At 27.4% G+C, this 22,290-nt stretch overlaps 1 protein-coding gene across 1 annotated transcript in view; it reads left to right on the forward strand.

The window, feature by feature from the left end:
• The first annotated feature begins 3,949 nt into the window (after positions 1-3,949).
• The window catches only part of LOC107443634 (platelet glycoprotein 4), an 80,406-nt gene continuing 62,065 nt past the window's right edge, over positions 3,950-22,290 (forward strand). Inside the window, exon 1 of the mRNA XM_016057570.3 lies at positions 3,950-4,245. Within this exon, the coding sequence (XP_015913056.1) occupies positions 4,117-4,245 (129 nt within the window). The 5' untranslated portion in view covers positions 3,950-4,116. The remainder of the gene's footprint in view (positions 4,246-22,290) is intronic.

The raw sequence follows: 22,290 nt of genomic DNA on the forward strand, positions 1-22,290 counted from the left end.
ACCACCTGCACGCGAGGTCGAGCACTTACGGTAGAACAGTTTAACGAGGGNTATTGGCGACGGTCTGGGAAACATCCCTGAGGATGATCCGAAGACATGCCATCACAATTTTGATCCTCTGCAGAGGGGATGGCACCCCCGCTTCGGTAGCCCGACCACCTGCATGCGAGGTCGAGCACTTACGGTAGAACTGTTTAACGAGGATCAATACCGCACACCCTCGGTCCCTAAGCACACTGATCCAAGTGGTCCCCCTTCCGCACACTGACCGCAGCCAGTGATGCTTGACTTCGGTGATCTGCTGGGAACCGTGTCTTAACGATCAGTATCCGCAATTGAAAGCTAATTTATCCAAAGATACTTTTCAGAAAAAGTAATAATAATTATTCGTTTAATTGCGATCGCAAAATAATTTAAATTATTTCCAGTGAAAAAGATCTAGCTTTCTCATACCATTTACCGTTTATAATGCATAGTAAACTACTCAAAAAAATTAGGGTAGCTCATGGTTTTAACGAAATTATAAAATATTTCCTTCCATAATTAAGTGAAAACAAAATATCTATAGTCTTAAATCTAACAGTAAATAGCAGAAGAAAATTTGATATACAAATGAATGTTCATGACAACAAAAACCAGAAAAAGGATTTAAGTGCAGAAATCTTGATCTAACTGCTCTTGGATTTTAGTGCAGAAATCGCAGAAGTTGCTATCTTTCATTATCTCAACGGTAAAATTCAATCTTTTAGGTTTTTTTAAAGGAAAATTTAATTAAAAAATTAATTAAACTTATATTTAATGTTAAAAGTAGAAAAGTAGATTTAATGTGAAAACAGCTTGATCTACCAGAATTCATGGCTAAATGTATTATCTGGAGATTGGAAATACGGTACGTATGTGTTATTCTCAAGAAGCAGAGTCCCAGACCCTTATCTTGAAATAGATTCTAATAGATTTGAAACTGTAAGGAGTTTTACTTACTTAGGACCAATTAAATCAAAAACCTATTTTATCTTTCAAATATGTATGGGCTGAGAAGATTTATTAAATCTAGGTTTCTTTCCAGAAAAACAAGGTTCTTAATGTACAAAGCTCTTGTCAGGTCAGTTTTTACATAAGCTTCTGAAGCTTGGACAATGACAAAACTGGAGCATAATTGTATCGCAATATTTGACAGAAAGGTTTTACAGAGTATACTTGGTGGTGTAAATGAAAACAATAACTGGAGAAGGAGATTTAACTTTGAACTGTACAAGATTTACAAACAACCTGATATCATTAAATGGATAAAAATAAATAGAATGGATTCGAATGAGTGATGGCAATACAATAATGAACATGCTGCTTTTTAGACCCACTGGAACAAGAAAGCGAGGAAGACTGCAGTTGAGATGGGGTGACTCGCTGGAGTGTGATTTTCTTGCAATTAATGAAAAAAATTGGAGATCAAAAATAAATCGGAAGTCGTTATTGAGAAATCGTCAGAGGAAGGCATTGGCCCACATTAGGCTGTCTGGCCAACAATGATGATGATGATGATGATGGAAGTACGGTCAAGCACAAAGACGTGTAGCGAACGCTTTTGAAGTGGCAAATTGATCAAAAACACTCTGGTAAAATATCGTCGCCCTATATAGTAACGACATTTCTTCTGACATGGTTATAAAATAATAACAATAATAAAGAGCATAATTCTGGTAATAAAACACAAAATGTACAGTATTTAAATCATTCATTTCGTAATTTTTCTGCGGAATTAATTTTTTAACGGTTTGCGGAAATTCTGATTTTCAAAATTTTAGTTCTTATCACCAAACATTTAATAAAAAGTACAAAACTGGAAAGTAAATTTAAACGAGTAAATGCTTTTTATGGTCAAGCTCTAATTTATCATTCTAAAATTTCCAAATTTGATAACATTTACCTAATTTTATCACAGATTTAACTGTATTTTATTGTTAATTTTATCGATATCATTACCAAAAAGCTGCGGTAAGTTTTTTGGTGATCCCATAAAAAGTAGAGGAACAAAAACAAAACAAAAAAAAAATGTTTTGCTACTCAATATGAAACGTGTTTGAGTAGGTTTTATTAAACGGTTTACAACACTAATAAGTTACAAAAAGAAAAGAAAAAAAATGTTTCTTCATTAAAAATGTTTTCGTTTTTTGAAAATTTATAATGCTTTAAAAGTGAAAACAAGTTCATGTCCTTCACAATAGAAACTAAATAAAATTAGATTTAATTATTTGGTGACAAGAATAGCTAAATAAGATCTCAATTAGCACTGAATGAACTGTTTTGATGATTTTTAAACCAAAAGTAATGAAACGTAAATCTAGAATGTATTTATTTGTAAAAACATTTATTTAGTTTAAAATAAAAGAAATGAACTTTACAAGGCAAGAGAGACTATTTAGTAAGACGAATGGAAATAATATTCAAATATACATTCAGACAGTTGCCTAGATTTTAGAAATTCTCATTGCACAACTAGATTTCTCAACGCTATTAACTCTAACAAAAACGAACGTGCCGATTTTCTTAAAACTATTATGGTTTTTAACTTGATTCTTACCATTCCATACAGGAATGAACTTGAAAAACTAAACAAGTAACGGATTATTGTTTTGAGTTCTTCTATCCTTTATTGAAAACATGTAGTATATGATAATTAGAAATAAAATAGTTCTCACGTACAAAGAATTGCAATACTGTACAAATTTGCAATAATCTTAAAAAATATTTAAGTTAAAAAATTAATGAGATATAAAATCAAAGCACTTAAAAATCAACAGAAAAAAAAACTAACTATATTGTTTAGAAATTAACAATGTACATTAAATTTTTTAATATTGTATTCTTTAAACTGACTAAAATGGAAATTTAGTTTTAAAGCCTCTTAAAAGTGTGTTCTAAAACGCGTAACTAACGCATGAACGAAAAAAAGGAATAATGCTTTTTTGTTGCTGGCATAGACATAGTTTCTTATATCTTCAATTTTTTTAAACTTAAATGCGCAAATTCGTTTATTTTTTAACACTGACTTTAGCTCAGTATAGCTATATCTGACTGAAATGTCATTAAACTTAACCATATTTAAAGCAATTTGCCTTCCACAAAAATAACCCTAAGTTAGTTTTGATTTGAAATATATATCTTAACGAATATTAAGTTTTCAAATCCCTAAGAGTCTGTTTTTTTTTTTAAATTGCTGATAAACAGTAATTTTCAATTTAATATCACAAATAGTAAGTAAAATGTACAGAAGAAGTTCAATTTGCATTCTTAAATTCTTCCTACTAATAAATTCTTCCTCCTACTAATTTTTCTTAATACTAATACTAATAAAATAGGAATAAATATTATATTAAGTCATAGTAATAATAATTTTCCTACCAGTAACTTATGGATTTTTTTGAAAAAGGTTAAACTAAACAAATTTGTTCCGAAATCTCTTATATCGAAAATATTGTTATATTTATTATAATTAAAAAATAATAAAACCAAAGTATTACACGAAAAACTCTTATAATGCTTGAAAATGTTATCCCTAGTTAAATTTTATCAGGTCAAAGGGTCAGTAAAGGAATTTGCTAAATAGGTAGCAACAATTCGACTGTTTTGTGTAATAAAAATTATTAATATTTAAGTGCTGAAAAATGAATGGGAAAAAGATTCTAGAAAACAATATTGTGGTAAGATGAGTGACGTCGAGAGTGTAATTGACAGAGGGGAAAAAAATGAAACAGGGGTTTTCTTCGATTATCTTAAAGGAAAGTGAACTTGCAAGTCTTATTTTTTTATAACTATCTTCAGGTTACGCCTTTTAACCTCGCCACAAACAGATGATTCCGCCCCTATTTGAAACGTCATGTATACGTCACGTAGATGGCGCTGTAAAATTCAAGCGCGCAAAATAAAGCATGGATGCCCAAAATGATTCTTCCAGATTTATTTCATTTATTAACATACATACAAACCAAAAGCAAGTTGTAAACTACACCTCAAGTTATATTTTCTTATATACATTTTTAGGAAATATATTTTCTTACTTAATATTTTATAGCTTTTTTAAAATTTAAATATATTGAAATAAATTATTTATTAATAAAAATGAAATTTACAACTAAAAGAGGCCGTTTAATAATGATTGTTTCTGTAATTTGCGGAATTGGTGCAATGTGTTTGGGTGGTGTATTAATTGGATTTTTTGACGAAATTGTACGATACTTCATGAAAAAGGTATGTACTGTTTTTTATTCTTTTGAAAAAAATATTCCAATACATTTCAGTTTTTAACTTTAATGGAATTAAAGTGATGAAGATTTATAAATCTATTTGTTTTATTTTAAAAAAAATACATTATTGTTTTGTTAATTTTTTAATCTTTGTGTTACAGTTATTTAATTAGAACGTATAATGTTTAAGGAAAATAAATTTATTTAATTTAAATAAGGAAAAAAATTAGTTTTTAAGGAAGAAAAATTATTTTTGGAATAAATAATAATGTGAACCTGATATTGAATTTTAAAAATTAAAGTTCTACCATTAACTTTTTAATTACTCAATATTTTTTCTTTTTTAACATTTTCCTATTAAACATTATTCAATATATTATAAATATATTTGCTATTCGTAATTAGGTTTTGACTGGCTTTCTTGATAGTTATTTATAAGTTGCGTTTCGCAATTATTTATTACATTTATTATATTAAATTAAATTTAAAAATGTAGGGTTTTAGAAAAAGAAATTATCACTGAAAATCAAAGGTAAAAAATGAATAAATAACCATAAAAATTTTTATAATTGTAACATTAAAAATAAATATCTATTTTTTTATCGAATATTTTGAGTTCCATTTGAATACTTAATATCATTTTCCGTAAACATTTATTAATTTTATCTCGATAAATAAATATATACTTTTAAAAATATAAAATAGTTTTATCTTGATTACACTAATGTGCACCAGCACTTATTTATCAATTACGTGCTTAACTCATCAAAAAAAAATTTTTTTGTTTGTTTGTTATCTTCTAAGCATAATTATTACTCTTAGAATAAGTTTAGAATATAATTACGTCAACATAGGATTTCTATTTCGTATCTTAGTTAAAAACAACTCTCTATTTTACAATGCTGTAAGATATTTTTAGGAAAGTACAATTCAGGGGTGATTAATTATGAAAACAATTTAAGGTCATTATCAACTTTAGAATGCATTCAAATGAGTTTGTTTCTACATTCCTTATTATCTTATCTATTTTACTCTTATCTTTTCAAATGGTTAAAAATATTTTAGTAGTGAATGATTTTAATTATATCGCGTCACTGAATTGTAACAGTAACCGAATTTCATTAAATGTAAAGTTTTAATCAGTTAATAGAAAAATTAAAATATGTTTTTCTGCTACGAATAAAACGTAAATAATTTAATTCAAACATATTTATTATTATTTTTAATAATCAGTGATTTCATTTGTGTATTATTGCAAAATAATGATAGTAACCGAATTTCATAGAAAAGGGAGTTAAGTTTTTTTGTAAAAAATGTAATTTTTTCTGTTACATGTAAAACACAAAATTTTATAAAAGCGTCAGCTGTTAATGTTTTAAATAATCAATGATTTTATTCACAAAATATTGGTAATAACATAATTTCATTAAATACAGTTTTCTCGTGGAAAATTAAAACATGTTTTTGTTGTAAGACGTAAAACAAAAAAGAACACTAGATGTTAATATTGCTACAATGAATAATTCAACTTATATAAAATTCGTGAATAATAATAGTAGCCGAATACCAGTAAATGTAGGGGAAATTGATCTCGTGGATAATTAAAAGACGTTTCTGTTCGATGTCAAACCCTTAATATTTATAACAACATCAATTATTAATCAATTTAAAGTTTTGAATTTTGATCAATAAAAATGCATTTAAATTTTGAAAATTTTTTAAAATAAATTAGTACTTCAATTTCTTCTGTTGATTATCATTTACCATTTTTAATGCTAAATTATTTTAAAAATACATTTATTTTCAATAGAAATTTAATAAAATTTTTTGCACATTTAATCCGTTTCTAATCCATACAAGTTACGTGATCAGATTTAAAATATTAAGGATTAAATTTGTATTGTTTAATGATAATTCAATGTAGCGAATAAAAAGATATTAAAAATCTCTCAAACATATCAATTGAATTATTTTAACAAGTAAACAAAATTTTTTTCGCTGTGGTTTATTCATTCTCGAAAAATTCTGTTCAACATTAAACCATAGCTTCGTTCAAATTAATTTATCGGTAAAATTAATAAATAATCCGTTCAATTTAAAACTTATCAAGGATTTAAATTGAAACATGTTTCTGTTCAAGTCGAACTTTACTATTGTGCAATTAAGTTTAAAAAGAATTAGTTTGCACAATAATATGGTTCAATTTGGCACCTTATGATGGTGGCAGGAATATTTGAACGATATTATGCTATGGTTCAACACTGTTAAATATTTCTCACAATTTTTAGGGGTGGTTTTTAGTTTATCCAACTCAATAAAAATTTTTATTTTTCATTGATAAGAAAGTATGCGACAGGGATAACTTATACCACGCATATTTCAAATAAACAATAAAATTAAAATGTTAATCATAAGGTGAAGCATTTAAACACCAAAGCAAAATTTCCGTATTTTCAATGTGACAAACAATGAAATTATATTCTCATTTAAACAAAACATCCATGTTTTCAGTAATTCCACCGGGTTTTCCTATTCCGAGACATTTTTTCACGCATCACTTGCTATCTGTATTGTATTCTTTCCAACATTTTAATAATCGGATGTTCGTGTTTGCGATCCTTCCATAACTTAATTATTTAGAATATTCTGAAGGTGAAATATTTCTCGTTTCTTAACCTGAATCGAAATTTCATTTTCATGATTTTTTTATATTAATGAGCCCACCGGTCAAGTAAAGAATGTAACATAAGATTTATGTAATTTTTTTTAAATAGTCTCTTCTTCAATTTTTCGCGAAAAACTTTCTTTTTACAAGAGTTTATACATTTGTATAAAATTTTATTTTCTATTGCTCGCCGTTGTTTTCGAGGTTTTTTAATTTTTCAGCAATTTTGTCGAAAAAAAGAATAGAAATGGAGTTGATTGATTAAATGTAAAAAATAAGAGGAAAAATCTTACATAATTTATTTTTCAATTATACAATATATATATATNAGATTATTTCTACTATTTCTTGCAAAAATACCCACATAAATGTTAGAATTATAATATATATATATATATATATCCCGAAATTCAGTAACTTTCTTCGGTGAATATTCGCATTCAGTTAGTTACATCAATAAATGTTCGAAATATAGTCATGATTCAGTCAAAATTTAGTCATTAATATCATTACTTTGCTCCTACACCAAATGTTTAAATGAAAAGGTGTTTAAAATTATTTTCTACTTACAATCCTTCCATCAGGGTATGCTGAATGTCGACTGGTGTATGAGAACTAAGGAGAACTGGAAAAAACAGTTTCTAACATTCATCAAAGCTTCTAAGGTGACTATCGACATTCACTTAAGTCCGAAATATCTCCGGGAAGGAGGAGATTTACATAATTTCTTAGATGGATATCTGAAATGCAGTTATTATTTAGTCATTGTTATTATGACAGTCATTATTAATATTTATTCCATACCAGAAACTGTCGACATTCAGCAGTAAAAATATTGATTTACATTAATTTCCTCTTACACTTTTTCCACTATGATATGAAAATTTTACACCGACCAGCCCTGATTTAGGGCATACGAGTAAATGTTTATTAAAATCTGAAAATCATTACAATACATAAAATACTTAACAAACGTAAAATTCATAGAATACATGGCAGCAGCCCATGAATATGGCAGGCGAGTAAGTTTGTATAAGAAAACAATTAAAGCATAAAACAGTTTGGCATATTCACCAATTGTGCGTATTGCCAGCTAAAAGTTACTCAACAGAACTCTGTCCAACAGGGTCAAAGGATCTCCATATAAAAATGAATTACTAACACAACACATGATAACCCATGAAAAAATTGAACGGATTTAAAACTATAGGTTAAAGGACCTTTATAGAGTTAAACGATATCAAAATTTTTAATAGTTAAAACAATTAAGCACATTAAAATGGCAAAAGCATCACAATGGCTAGAAAGCAAATTTAAAAAAAGATCGCCTAAAACTGTAGTATGTAAAATTCCACTATGATATGTTGAACGTTAGTATTGCTAGTGTAAGAGAGAAAAATTCTTTTAACAGTTAAGAACATTCATCAAAGATACTAATGTGAATATCAGCATTCACCTGCGGATGTCGACATTTACTAATTTTGGTCCTTTATAGTAAATTTATACACTATTCTTTTTTCTTATTTTTCTACTAATACTTTATTTTATTTTATTTAATTTATTTATTTTATTTGAAATACATATTACTCATGAAATACATATTTTAAATACATAATACTTTTAGATCTTTTTATCTCCCGAATATTCATGTTCAAGCTAAATTAGAAATTTCTTCGAGTGATAGCGAAGGAATAAAATTTAAAAACGACTAACGTGAATATCAACATTTATCAGAGAATACAGACAGGCATTTATTTTGGTCATTTTCCGTAAAATATATGAAACATTCTTTTTATTTATAACGTAATTTATTTATTTATTTTTATTTGAAATATACATTGGTCACCATTTTTTAGAACTTTCTATTCCGCAGATGTTCGTGTTTACAGACACTCGATCACTTAATTCTATAAAGAATTTTGAAGGTTAACTGTCTTTTTATAGAATTTTCCCAATTCAAAATCAAAACATCATCGATAAACACATTAGAGTGAGAAGATTTTTTGTTTTCATTAATTATGATTTTTTTTCTTCCATTTCTTGAAAAGCCCGCCGGCCGGCTAAAGCCGTCTGACAAGATCACTTTCAATTGCAACACTACAAGTAGGGCATTACTTTAATGTCCTTGAAATCAAGCATTTATTTAGGAAGTTAATTTTTCAAATTCCTTCTGATTTCATTCGAATCAGAAATAGAACATTTAACGGGATGTGAAAAGAAATAGAGAAGATATTTGCAACAGTACATCTCCGACTGGGCGAAGTCAATTCTTGATCAAAGGATCAATTGTTGATGCATCTTCCGGGTTTGGTATTAAAGACGCTCAGAGGGATTTACCTTTGACAAACCATAAGTTGATTTACATGTATTTTATTGAAAAACATCCCGTGATTGCGTTAAGTTATTGTCTGAATATTATGTTGTTAATTTCTTCACTTCTATTGCTAATTACAAAAATGATGTTTATTGTTTTCAATTGATATCCTAATTTTGTAAGTTATTCACCAATCAAGTAAAGTTTTAAGACAAAGAATAAAATAAAAGAATGTTAGAACCATGCCTGAAATTTTATAAAGGAAATATTATTTTCGTTGCACAAGAAAATATAATTCTTTTATTTTTTTATATTGCTGATTAGAGAAATTTTGTTGTGACAACGTTTTTTAATTTGTGATTTTTTTAAATTAATTATTGAAGATAAAAGAGATTTATGGACTTAAAGTTTATTAAAGAGAAATAGCATTGCCAGGAAATTTTAAGTTCACCCTCAAAGTAAACGCTAATAAAAATGTTTTAATTGTTCACTGAAGGAAAATACAAATTTTTTTTTTTTAAATGGCAATTTTTTTTTGGCAATCATATTTTGAAGAAAAAAAAACACTTTTATACGATTTCTGTCTTTTTTTTCAATTTGAAAATATGTTTCTTTCTTCCAATTTATTTTTAAATCAAAAATAATTATTCAAATTTAAATTCAAATCTGAAATGAAAACTAAATTTCACATTCTTTTTTTTTGAAGAAGAAAAATACGGAACACTATAATAATAATAATAATAATAATAATAATAATAATTATAATTCATTTTCTTTTGAAATTTTCATTCCTTCTGTTTCTAAAACTATTTTCCTTTAGATAAAACTTGAATTAGAGTTTTATTAATTCAATATTTAACTTTTACGGCAATTATTCTCCACACTTTTTATAAAAGTAAAAGAGAATATTAGTACAATTCCATTTTTTATATAGAAGCTTGTGAAATTCGATCTCTCCATCACCATTGGCGACCAATAAATTTTGACTAGCGACTATATATTTAGCTTTTCAATTACGACTTGATATTTTTTATATTTTAATATTTATTTTAAGAAAATCAGTCAAAAAATTTAGCTCGAATGATATTTTTTCTTGTTCTCGCTCGTGCTTTCAACATTCATCGGAGACAAAATCTTACTTCTCCTGATTTTTTCACTGTCCCGTTTTTTTTCAATTTTTGGTTTCGTGTTTTGTTATTACATAGAGTTAAGAAAAAAATAGGAATTAAAAAAAACAGTGTAGAAATCCACATGCATAATACATGCGTACATAAACCCTGCTTATGTATGTTTATAATACTGAATATTGCTATCCTACTTTTAGGTAGAGAGATCATTTTAAGTCTTTATTCAACAATGGTTAAAACAACTGCATCTACACAAAACATAAAAAATGAATGCCCAAAATTATCTTTGTTAAAAACGAAATCGTTTCCTGGAAAATGATTCAATCGAACATTACGCCAAATTGAGGAATATTCTCTTGTCTGAGGCTACGTCAAAACCATTAAGCGTAAATGAGGATAAACATAATCGATTAGGAAGTACAACATAGATTAATAGCGAACGAGTACTGAGCCATCGAAGAAAGGAAGATTGCTTGACAAGCGAGCCGTCAGTACTGTAAAAAATTTCAGAAACTAATTTTGACTGGACAAAAATGTCACCGAAAATCTCAGAGAAGTTTAATTAATATCATGTTTCCGATCAATTGAGAAACATTTCTCTTATTTTCAAAAATAGGAAACTGAATCGAATTGATTCAGTTTCAGAATGTAGCTACCACTACAACTATTAAATTCCAATTCACTAGTATATAAGGCATGTAGTTAACTCGATTTTATCCTGATTTACCTTTTGCTAGATGACGGTTGATATTGTTGATACCCTAACCCCACAAGAGGTTTCCGAAATATTAAGAAATGGCTATAGGAAACGTTTCGAAATATATATATGAAAAAAAAGTTTTAAGTAAAGAATTTTTTTTCTGAAAACGTATGAAGTCTTTAGAATGCAATAAAGAACATAGTTAAATATTGACAATTTATAGAAAAACAAATTGGTCCAAATCTAATTCCTTTTTACGGAAAAAAATTTATTGCGAAGCAATGAGAAGGTATAACGATGAACAATGACAAGTCGCAAATGTATGGAATTGTAAAAATAAAGAATTTACTAATTGCATAGTTTACTTTGTGTTTTATATTTTGTTAATGCTTTGGGGAGAGTTTCCCTTTCATTATATCGTCTTTCACTTCATAAAAATATATTATTTATTTCACATAAATATAACAGATCGAGTTTCATTGCTGAATTGGACCTTTATCTCCTAATAATGCAGTTTTTGTCAAAATCAAGGTCTATAATAAAAAGGGAAAGTAAAACTTATCTTAAAACAGGTATTAACCTTATAGAGTCAGATTTTGGAACATTTATCTCATGCTTTAGTAAAAGATTAATGCTTTTTTGGTGACTGAAAATCTTTTCTCGAAGTCACGAGAAGATTTATTTTCACAATTTGATCCAAAAGTTGATTGTAGAATTAAAAATAAAATAAGAAAGGTCCAAAGTTTTACTAACTTGATTGTAAAATTAAAGCAAGGTCAAAAGTTTCAATAATTTGATTGAAAATTATTTTTCAATCAAAGTAAAAGAAAAAAAGTATTATAAAAATAATAATAAATATTTTATAAGCTATTTATAATCAAAATTAGTAAAGTAAAAAAAATAATAATTTGATTGCAAAATTAAATATAAAGCAAGGTAAAAAGTTTTAGTAATTTGATTGAAAAATTATAAATGAGTAAATTTAAAAAAAATAATGAATTGATTGAAATTAAAAATAAAATGAGTAAGACCTAAGGTTTTAATAATTTGATTGCAATAACTTAATAGAAAAACTTGGTATTCATAGGATTATAGCACGAGTTAAAGTGTATAAGAATAGGAAGGTACAGAATTAAGAGCAGAAATTATAAATATTAAATTTTAAATTTTCTTGCTGTTATTTTAACTGTAAAAGTGTGTAAAATATTTAATTAAGTTTTAAGTCATAATATCATGGACATTATTACTATTGAACTTCGTGATAAGAGCTAATTTTGATTTAATTCATTTGCACAAAGAAAAGTAGTCCTTCTTTAGAGCAAACCTGAACGTAGTTTTATCATAAGCTATTCCTCCCCCTTAAGTCAGTAGTAGTGAATCATTTAATATCAGATCTATTATTTTAAAACCATGGAAAAAAATCCCTTTTGAGTCACGTGGAAGTTTTCTTCTATCAGCTACCATTTTTTTTTAAAAAAGTAACAACTAAATGATTTCCGATAAGATAACATTTTTATAATAATTTAAGAGTGAATTCAGGTTCAAGAAAGAAAATATCAATGACAAATAGTTTGCCATCCATCTATTTTCGTTCGACATCTTCATAAGGCTCAATTACAGAGATCAATTGAGCAGAATATTTCTTTACAAATATTTGTAAAAGCGTAAAGAGTGCCAATCCTCTTCGATTGATAGTTTTGAGGATCAAAAAAGAATAATTACTGTTGATGAACGGTATGCTTCTTTCCCTTGTTACCCTACCTCAAAAGAAAATCAGATGGGTGGGATATTCTTTTGAAAGTAAGATAAAAATTTGGCACAGAATCTACCCCCTCATCAGCGACATCAATTATACCACCCCTTAGAAAATTCATCAGTAAAGGGAAAATACTTCATAGGGAGTATTTAAATTCAGTAGAGTCACAAGATAGGCTTTTTCTCGCCAAAAGATAACCAAGCTCTTTTTCTTAATTGTATTTCTGTTCTTACAATATTAACTATTAAAATCTAACGTATAGTTTTCATAAAAATGTTTTAATTGGTTTTTTAGTTCTTAATCTTTTTGAGACTAAGCATTTTTTTTTTAACTCTAAACAACTTTTACGATGTATGTTAGAAACCATTTTTCTAACCTTCACGTTCTAAGACTCACTCTTAATGGTTCGTAGGGATGAGCTCAAACATGCTAATTAATTAGTTCAGACGCTATTTTAAGTTACGACATCAGACTCAAAAACGTATTTTCTCTGAAATACCGGATTTGGATTCTAAAAATATGGGGGGTAGCCGTAATCCGGGAAATATGGTCCCAATAGTTTGGTTTCAAGAGCGGCCTAAAGTTTGGAACCCCTAATGTTATTTTTACCTCTTATATATTTCACCATATCTTGAAAACTTCTTAAGCGAAATGAAACATTTTCGCGCAAAATTATAAAATTCGATTCCATGTGAAATCTAACGTTAAGTAAATTTTTGTAAGGTACACAATTTATTTCATTATTTTAAAAAATGCAATTTCAAATGGCAAAATGCAAAATGTAAGTGAATTCGGTAGAATAGTTAATGAGATTTTTGAAAAATAAAGCTTTTTAGAATGTATTAGGAATCATAAATCCGAACCAGTCGAAAAAAATGTTTGTTTATTTAGAGAAGATACGTTTTTATAATACAGTATGCACTAATTAATTATGATACTTGAGGTAACCCCCTCTAATTTTTGAGATTGAGTCCCAGAACTTAAAGATCCGATAATTAGATCAAAAGTTATTCAGGGTGATCAGTTTTTTGTTTTTCGTTTTGTGCATACCTTTATTTTATACATTTATTCTTAGGCTAATAAATTAGAATTTTAATACATTCTTTGTAAAACAAACAATTGTATTCTTTATAAGTCAATTATTTCTGTTATTATCCAAATCATACGCAATCTTTAGAAAACACTAATCAATTACATAAAGATTTGTATTAATAGTTTCATACGTACTATAATAATTATTGTATTATAATAATTCCCTGCAACAATATAACAGCGTATTTTTTTCATTGAACACTGTTCTGAGGAGTGTGGATTGAAATTAATTTAATTTTTATTCAAACAAAATTTTTCGGTACTTCCTAAGGTAATTTTTGATATTTTTTTTCTTCTAAAAAACTTCTTTGATTTATACTGATTTATAAAAAACTCGTATATTTTTTTAAACTCATTTTTTTCTCAGCATTTCTTTAAAGTTCTTTTAAAATCGAATTCAAAGTTTTTTAGTTTCCTTAAAAAAATTTCCAAAATGCAATTAAATATATATTTAATTATAAAATACATGTGCACTCGCACTTGAAATAGTCAAGAGTTAATGCTGAATTTTTGGGCTACACTACTGAATACACCGAAGTTTATTATTGTGAAAATTTCCTTTCCATCGTCTAGGCTTAAAAGTACTTTAAAATAAAAAGAGTTGGTAAGCTAAAATGCATTTTAATTTCCAATTAAAATTGTTATTTAATTATGCACAGTTTTAATTGTATTTAATTGGGATTTTGTATGAATGTAATTATATATTTTTGAAATCAAAGTTAATTTGTAGTTTATGGAAAGATATTTTTCATATTTTTGGCTAGTATATCTCCTATCATGTTCTGTTTTGCAATTTACGTTAAAAGTTAATTTATGATAAGTTCAAAATCATATTATCTCTCCGTATTTCAGTTTCGGATTGCGGTATTGAGAGAGATATTTTACTCTTTTTTTTTCCCTCAGAAAATTTTTCTCCGGTGCTTAATTTCGTTTACTTTTTTGAAAATGTTTTTCAAAAATAAATAAATAAATAAATAAAATAAATAAATAAATATAAAAATAAAAAATAAAGAATAAATAAAAAGAAAAAGAAAAAAAACTTAATGATAAGTAATTCTTCGTCCCTATAATGTATCTTTTACTATTTTATGAAAGTTTTGTGATGTTAGAACCATAACATCTTGCAATTCCTTTATTCTTCCATTTATTTTGAACTTCTAAACTTTTAACTAAAACTTACAGTTGATATTTTTATACTTTTTGTATAGTTACATTTGACTAGGCACTAATTAGACGTTTTCTTCTTCAGAAATGAAACAGTCAAAATTGCTGTAATTTATTACTGTAATCACGATTCATGATAGTTGTTATTAAAATTTTAAAAAAATGCATCATTTTAAAATCATATTTGTTCACTAAATTTGTTTTTCTATCTTAAAAATACTTAAAATAAAAGAAGCACGTACAACAAAAATTATTTACATAATTTATTCGCTAAAATTAATGAAAGTTATTTTATGAAAGGAAAGGTATCATTTTGGCGAACATACAGGCTAGTTTTAATATTATTGTTGCCAAATTTCGCCGCTAAGTAAGGTTACTACAAGTAATCTTATACACCCCTGAGCTTTATTTCTCCGAAGTTTTGTCCGGATCTGGAATTGTGGAAGAGGTCATAACATCTTTCATAGTTTCCCTCTCTGTACAATTTATGTTCATTCAAATAGTTCAGTGGTCTGAAAAACTACATTTTCTTAGTAGTTAACTGCTACTACTTTATTACAATTGTAGTTGTGTAAACAACAACACTCTATAAAATTGTTTTATTAAGTATTTCTGTACCTTCTAGATCAGTGGTTTCCAACTTACGGCCCGGGGGCCGCATCCGGCCCACGAAGCCTTTTTTTGCGGCCCGTGAACTAAAATATATCAGTTGTAATTTTTTGCAGACAATTTTCGTAAAAAATCTATATCGTGAAAAATACTTTTCTTGTTAATAAAAACCTAATTTCTTCGTTTCTGTGAAATTCATCATGCCAACGGTGCAAAAAAAATTATTTCTCAGGTTTTGCATCCAAGAAAATATTTATTAAATACGAAAATAATCATGTATGCTATTCTTTTTATTTAATTTTTCTGTATTTTGTGAATATAATTTAGCATGTGTGTATCAGAAATTTTCTCGAAGAAATTCTTCGATTTAACCTTCTGAAACCACTTATTTTGGACGAAAATATTTACACACACATTTGTAAATTTTAAATTTAAAATGTAAATATCTATTTTCTGGTGGTTGCAGCAGACAAACCTCAATTTTGTCATTGAGCATTTTGTGTGCTACTATGTAAGATTTAATACCAGCCTTCTTAAAGTTTTATATCTTAACAATTAGATATCTGTTGTACATTAATTGTTTAACACATGGGTGCAAATTAAAGTTATTATAGCCTGAATTTTTTAATATGCAATTAAATATTTTCAAAAATCTACTTCATATTTTAATTTGTAATTCAATACTTTTGTTTTGTACAATTTGGTAAAAATCTGATAGTAATATTTAATGTTCCTTCAAACATAAAAGAGTCCTACATAAAATTTTGATAAAGTTGCGGCCCGCCATTTGATTTGTGTTTTTAATTGTGAACCCCCGGCCTCCTGTAAGCTGGAAACCCCTGTTCTAGATTATAGAGTACTAAGATATTATTTAATGATATGAAATTTTTTTTCAATTATATTTTCCTCACGTATTGAAAAAGGCTCCAGACTCCAGCTTTGAGTTTAAGAATGTATACAAACAGTATATAGTTTCGTAAACATCTGTGTTGCATACACTTTGTAGACGTTACAAAGAATAAGCATCGAATCTCTAAGTTAATGCTTAAGACTATGAGGGACTGTATTAGTTTTTGAAGGAATCTTGCAAACAGGGAAAATTACGCAAACCATAACAATGATAACTTAAACCATAACAATGATATAATATAGAAAACCTAACAATGATTTAATATTATAATTTCATATCAATTATTAAAATAAGCGATTCTTAAAGTTAGAGAAGGAAATAAGCGTTAGCATTTAAGAAAAATTGCAGCCTTGCTTTTTACTTAATATTTCCATTGTTCTGGGGATTACACCAAAAAAAAACAACCCTAAATACATATATTTTGGTAATATATAGTTAAGAAAAGCGTAAAAGTTAATAGCTTTATTGAAAGTTTAATTACAATAAATATTGACTTCATTCACTGCATAAACTATTTAGCTCACGAAAAACGTTTCTTTTTCAGGATTTTTCCTTAATTTTAAAATAAATCCGCCTTACACACGATTTCCTTCAGTACTTTGACCACTAAATTTTAACAATGATTATGTAAATTCTTAACGTAAGAGCTCAGTTTTCTGTTATTACTTTTCTTTTTAAAGTTTCGGTTAAAGAAGTTTCATAACCTTGATTTGAAACAAAATACTTCACGCATATGATATAATATTAAAAGTCTATAATATATATTTACAATTTTTGAATATATATCATTTCTACAGTTCCTTGATATTTTTTTTTTTAAGTTTAAATTACATCCTCTTACATTAGAATTGTTTTGTTGTCCAACGGCTGAACCATATACTTTTCTCAGTACATTACGTAAATATTTTATTTTAAAAATTATTTTTTGCTCGAAATAATTTGCCATTTTTTTCCTCCGGTATACATTTTTTGTGCGATTAAAAGATGGAATCATTCTTTTTAAAGAGAAACTATTGTTTTACAATAATTGAGGCGAAACCAAGTTAATTCGTATGGCTTTTGTTATCATCTATTGTTTGTATGGATTAACAATCCACAAATTAGGCGTGCAGTAATTACGTACAGCCCATGAAAGCGTAACTTCCTACTACGTTGCTTTAGTTTTACTTTAAAATTTTGTAAATAATTGTAACTCATAGTGAATAAATTTTAGTTCTGTTTATTGCATGTTGAAGTTCCCGTCTTAGTTACTTTTTGGGTTGATTTTTTTATTCATTTATTTTTTATTATAAAATTACGCTTGGACGGTGGGCTAATTTTTAATCCAGCGACCTTTAAGGACTTGCTCGCTCATTAAGTGATTTTTCTGTTTGTATTATAATACATGGCTTTATTTCTTTTAAAATGTGTTGTCTGAACTAAAGGAAAAAAGAAGTCAAATATCAAGTTTTTTTTAATTATTTAATTAATAAATTTTTTTACAAAAAATGCTAAACTGTTAAAGACTACTATATTGAAATCTCGTGGGGGGGCATCGTCGACAGGTTTCTATTTAAAAATTCATCTCAAACCATGGATTTTATTGGACAAACAATCAATATATTATATCGATTATAATCTATACAAAAGAAGTAGTTGAAATTTATTAGGAAAGGACTCTCTCTTCCTTTATTGAAATTTCGGGTACACTTAAAGTTTGTAAAAGTATTATTCCCCTTACATAAGTTTAATAATAAATGATGCATAAGTGAAACAATTAAATATAAGCTATTTAAAAGAAAGTTATTGTCTGTTACAACGCCATTTTGGTTTAATTATGATTATTTTTATGCACTTGTTCGATCTCTAAACCTTATATTAAAAGTAGCCGGGCTTGAATTAATTATTTTAATCTATTTTTTTTGTTCTAAAATTGTTAATCTCATACTGCGGAACTGCTTGAAATTTTCACTCCTTTAAAGTTTTAAAAAACAACAATTTCGGTGAATTTGAAGATATTAAAAATAATTAAATAAATGGTTAACATGATGGCGAGAAGAAGATTAATAGCGAAAAGAAAATGAGGCTTTCAAATTACAATTTCCGGTGAAAATTATCCCAATAATATTTCTATTGAGATCCGTGATGGCTATGGGGATAGAGCATTCGCCTTCTAATGATGAGAACCGTATTTGAAACCGGGAGATGGCTGGTCGATTCGAATTCCGCATCCGGCTTGCACCGAACACATAGCTGAAGTAAAACATCGTCGGTGGCCTAAGGACCATGGATTAGAGTCCCTGCCATGTCTACTTGCTAGCCATGGGAGATTTTTCTGGTTTTCCTTTCCATGTAACGCAAATGCGAGTTAGTTCCATCAAAAAGTCCTCCACGAAAGCAAATTTCTCCCACTACTTGATCCAGGAGTTTCCTTGTCTTCTGGATTGGGTTCAGAATTACAAGGCTACGGAGTTGAACTTTGATAGTTGTAAACCCTAAATTCGGTCGGCTGTTCAACGATAGTTATAAAACAAAATAAAATATTTCCATTTAATTTATTCGTTTTTTTCTAATGTTTTGAAATCAATCAATTAATTAAAAAATTATCTTATTTTTATTCATTTTGCTTTCATTTATTTATAATTTTTATTTACAATTTTCTTCCCTCTTTGTGTAAAATATTAACAAAAATTCAAATGAAATATTGCACTTTTAATAAATATATCACTAACTTGGGCAATCAAGTTTTGATTATAGTTTTTAGTAGTTTTGTTTACAGTTTTTATAGTTTTTAGTAGTGCCAGTTTTTAGTTTTTTAAATTAAAAATTTTTTTCAGCAATATATTCCTAAACATTTTTTCCAGTTAGGTACTTTACACGATAGCAGCACAATACAAAAAAACATCAAATCATTTCGAATATGCCGTTTATCTATATATTTATAAATCTATACACCTTTTAATTTAAATATGAATCTTAAATGCAGAAAGGAAATAGTCTGCAATAGTGCTTTCACTGACATTATAATTATATTTATTTTCTGACATTCCTCACCGTTAAGTTTAATCTCAATCTTGTCTTCTCGCTCCACAAATCCTTATGAATGATTCTCTTCACGCAAATAAACTTGCAAAAACTGATAAGAAATTCTACAAGAAGAGGAAAAAAGGAAATAAAATGAAAAACTCAATGAAATAATAACGGACGCTATTATTCAAAGCGGCATTGTTCCCACCTCCGAAAGAATTACTCTTGGTGACCAATTCATAGCCACATTACAACGACGATATCAATCTGAAAAGCTGATATAAGTCTATCATTACGATTACGCGAAATACAATAGTTACAAAATACATTGTTCTTCGGAGGATGAAAATATTTGAAACAATGGTTTTTTTGTATCATTGCGGGAAAAAAGGTGAGAGTTCTAGTGAAGTAGTCTTCTATTTTCTGGTTTAATAGATCCAAGTGACATTCTGGGGTCTACTTTCACCCCTTGATTTCTTGAGTGGTTTATTTTCTCACAGTGGTTGTGACTCTCGATGATCTTGTTCATGGATGACTTCTTTTATGGGTTCATTTTCGTTTCAAGGATTATACAAAGATTTGGCATTGTCATATCTATGACCTAGACAGCCATATTTTGCGATATATTGTTTAATATTTGACTAAATATGTATTTTTTTCTTTAAAAAAGCTTAGCTTTCTTTCTGGTTTTTAAGTTTAGCATTCTCACTTAGCATGGTTTTTCGGAGCTCTGTAGCCAAAGAAAATAAAAAAAAGCCACAGTTTAAGTACTTGAAGCAAAGCTATAATTTTAAACTGTTCATACCATCTTTCTGTAAAGAATTATCTGAGCTTTAGAATGGAGAAATAACTAAAATACTTTAAAAGTTATTAAATTTTTTAAAAAGTCGTCTATTTAGTAACATTTTCCCCCTTAGATGAAAATTATCAAAATCAATACCTTATTCCCATTTTTCTCAAATTTTTATGAGCCCAGTTAATGCGGCATTAGAATAAGTTTTTAAACATTAAAAAAATAGACCGCAAACTCTTTTTATTTTCTCAAAACTACGGTAAGTTAGTTACCTAAACTATGGTAAGTTAGTTACCTAAACTATGGTAAGTTAGTTACCTAAACTATGGTAAGTTAGTTACCTAAACTTACTTTTGATTTACCTAAACTTACTTTTCATTTACCTAAACTTACTTTTCATTTACCTAGACTTACTTTTTTCTTTAGTACTACTTAAATCACTAATGCAAGTGAAAGAAAATTTGTCACGAGGGGCTTATCCCGTGGTATAGAGTTCTCTTAATATCATGCATAGTACGCGTGATATTCATTAGAGAAGCATAAAGTCAAAATATTGAATTGTAACCGCTAAAAAGTAATAAAACAAGCTCTTAAATTTCTCAAAAGGCCGAGTCTGAAGATGTACGATCTAAACTTTAAAGCGTTGAATAATAAATATAAAGTTCGGAGGGAGGGGGAACTAAGGAAGAAACCTCTTAAGTTAAACCTACTTTTTGTATTTATTTACAGTTTCTAAATAAAAGATAGTAGGTTTAATTTAATCATATCTTTTATGACTTAATAATTTTATCTTTTGGCCTAACTTAGCAACTTTATCCGGAGGCCTAATTTTCTCACTACAAAGTTCTTTACATTTTTGCACATTGCTATATACTTTTTATTGTTTATATTTGACTACAAAAATTAAAAAAATGAATAAAAATAATTCGCAATATTAACTTCAATCTCCTTAATCCACATAGTTAAATAAATAATTTTTTATCGAAACAGTGATTACAATAATGACATCTTAATATGCACATTTTTATAAAGATAAGTGGCACAATTGGTTTATTATCTTTAAATGAAGTAGTTATAAAGTGAATTATTGTTAAAACAATAATTGAAATATTAAAGAAACCAACATGAAAATGAGTCGCCCAGAGAAAAAAGCTGAATTGTTGTTTGGACGAAGCAGGAGCAATGCAGAATATGAGTTTACAAATATATGATAAGAACTACGAAGTAAACTAAATAGTATTTAAAAGAAAATACTGAAGCATTATGCTAATGAAAATGTAAACAAAATGAAATTAATTTTGAAAGTGAGAAATAAAAGTTTCGCTATGATATATTTAAATTTTTAATTTTTCTTCCATAAGTCAAATGAGCAGGATTTTATTTTTGCCTCTGAAATATATTGATCGGTATTTAGTGATCTTAACAACTTAAGTAGTAAAAAATAGTCTAGTAGACAGTCACCTAATCTCAAATAAAGCCGTGTAAGTTTATTTATAGACATATCAGTTGTGAAAAGTAGTATATATTTAGATATTTATTACAAACTTTGCTTAACACTGTAATAAAATCGAAAAATTATCATTCAATTCATTCCCAATTATTCACTTTAATTTCTTCTTTTAATAATTTATTGTACCTAATTAGCATCATTTTATTACATGACATTATTTTTAAATTTTTTTCATTATTTCATATAAGCACTAATATATTATTCATAGCACACTTTGTATTTAAATTTCAATTAAAATCGAAACAGCGTACTTTAATTTATTCTCAATTATGAGCCTGAGTTTTCTTTCAATAATATTTGTTTTTCATAGTTTTGAAACGTTTAAATAATTATAATATGAATTTTAATAAATTCATAATTTCTTTTGAATTGCTACTTTACACATTTTTGTATATTTAGAATA

This window comes from Parasteatoda tepidariorum, chromosome X2 (assembly GCF_043381705.1).
Source record: "Parasteatoda tepidariorum isolate YZ-2023 chromosome X2, CAS_Ptep_4.0, whole genome shotgun sequence".
Classification (NCBI taxonomy): Eukaryota; Metazoa; Arthropoda; class Arachnida; order Araneae; family Theridiidae; genus Parasteatoda; species Parasteatoda tepidariorum.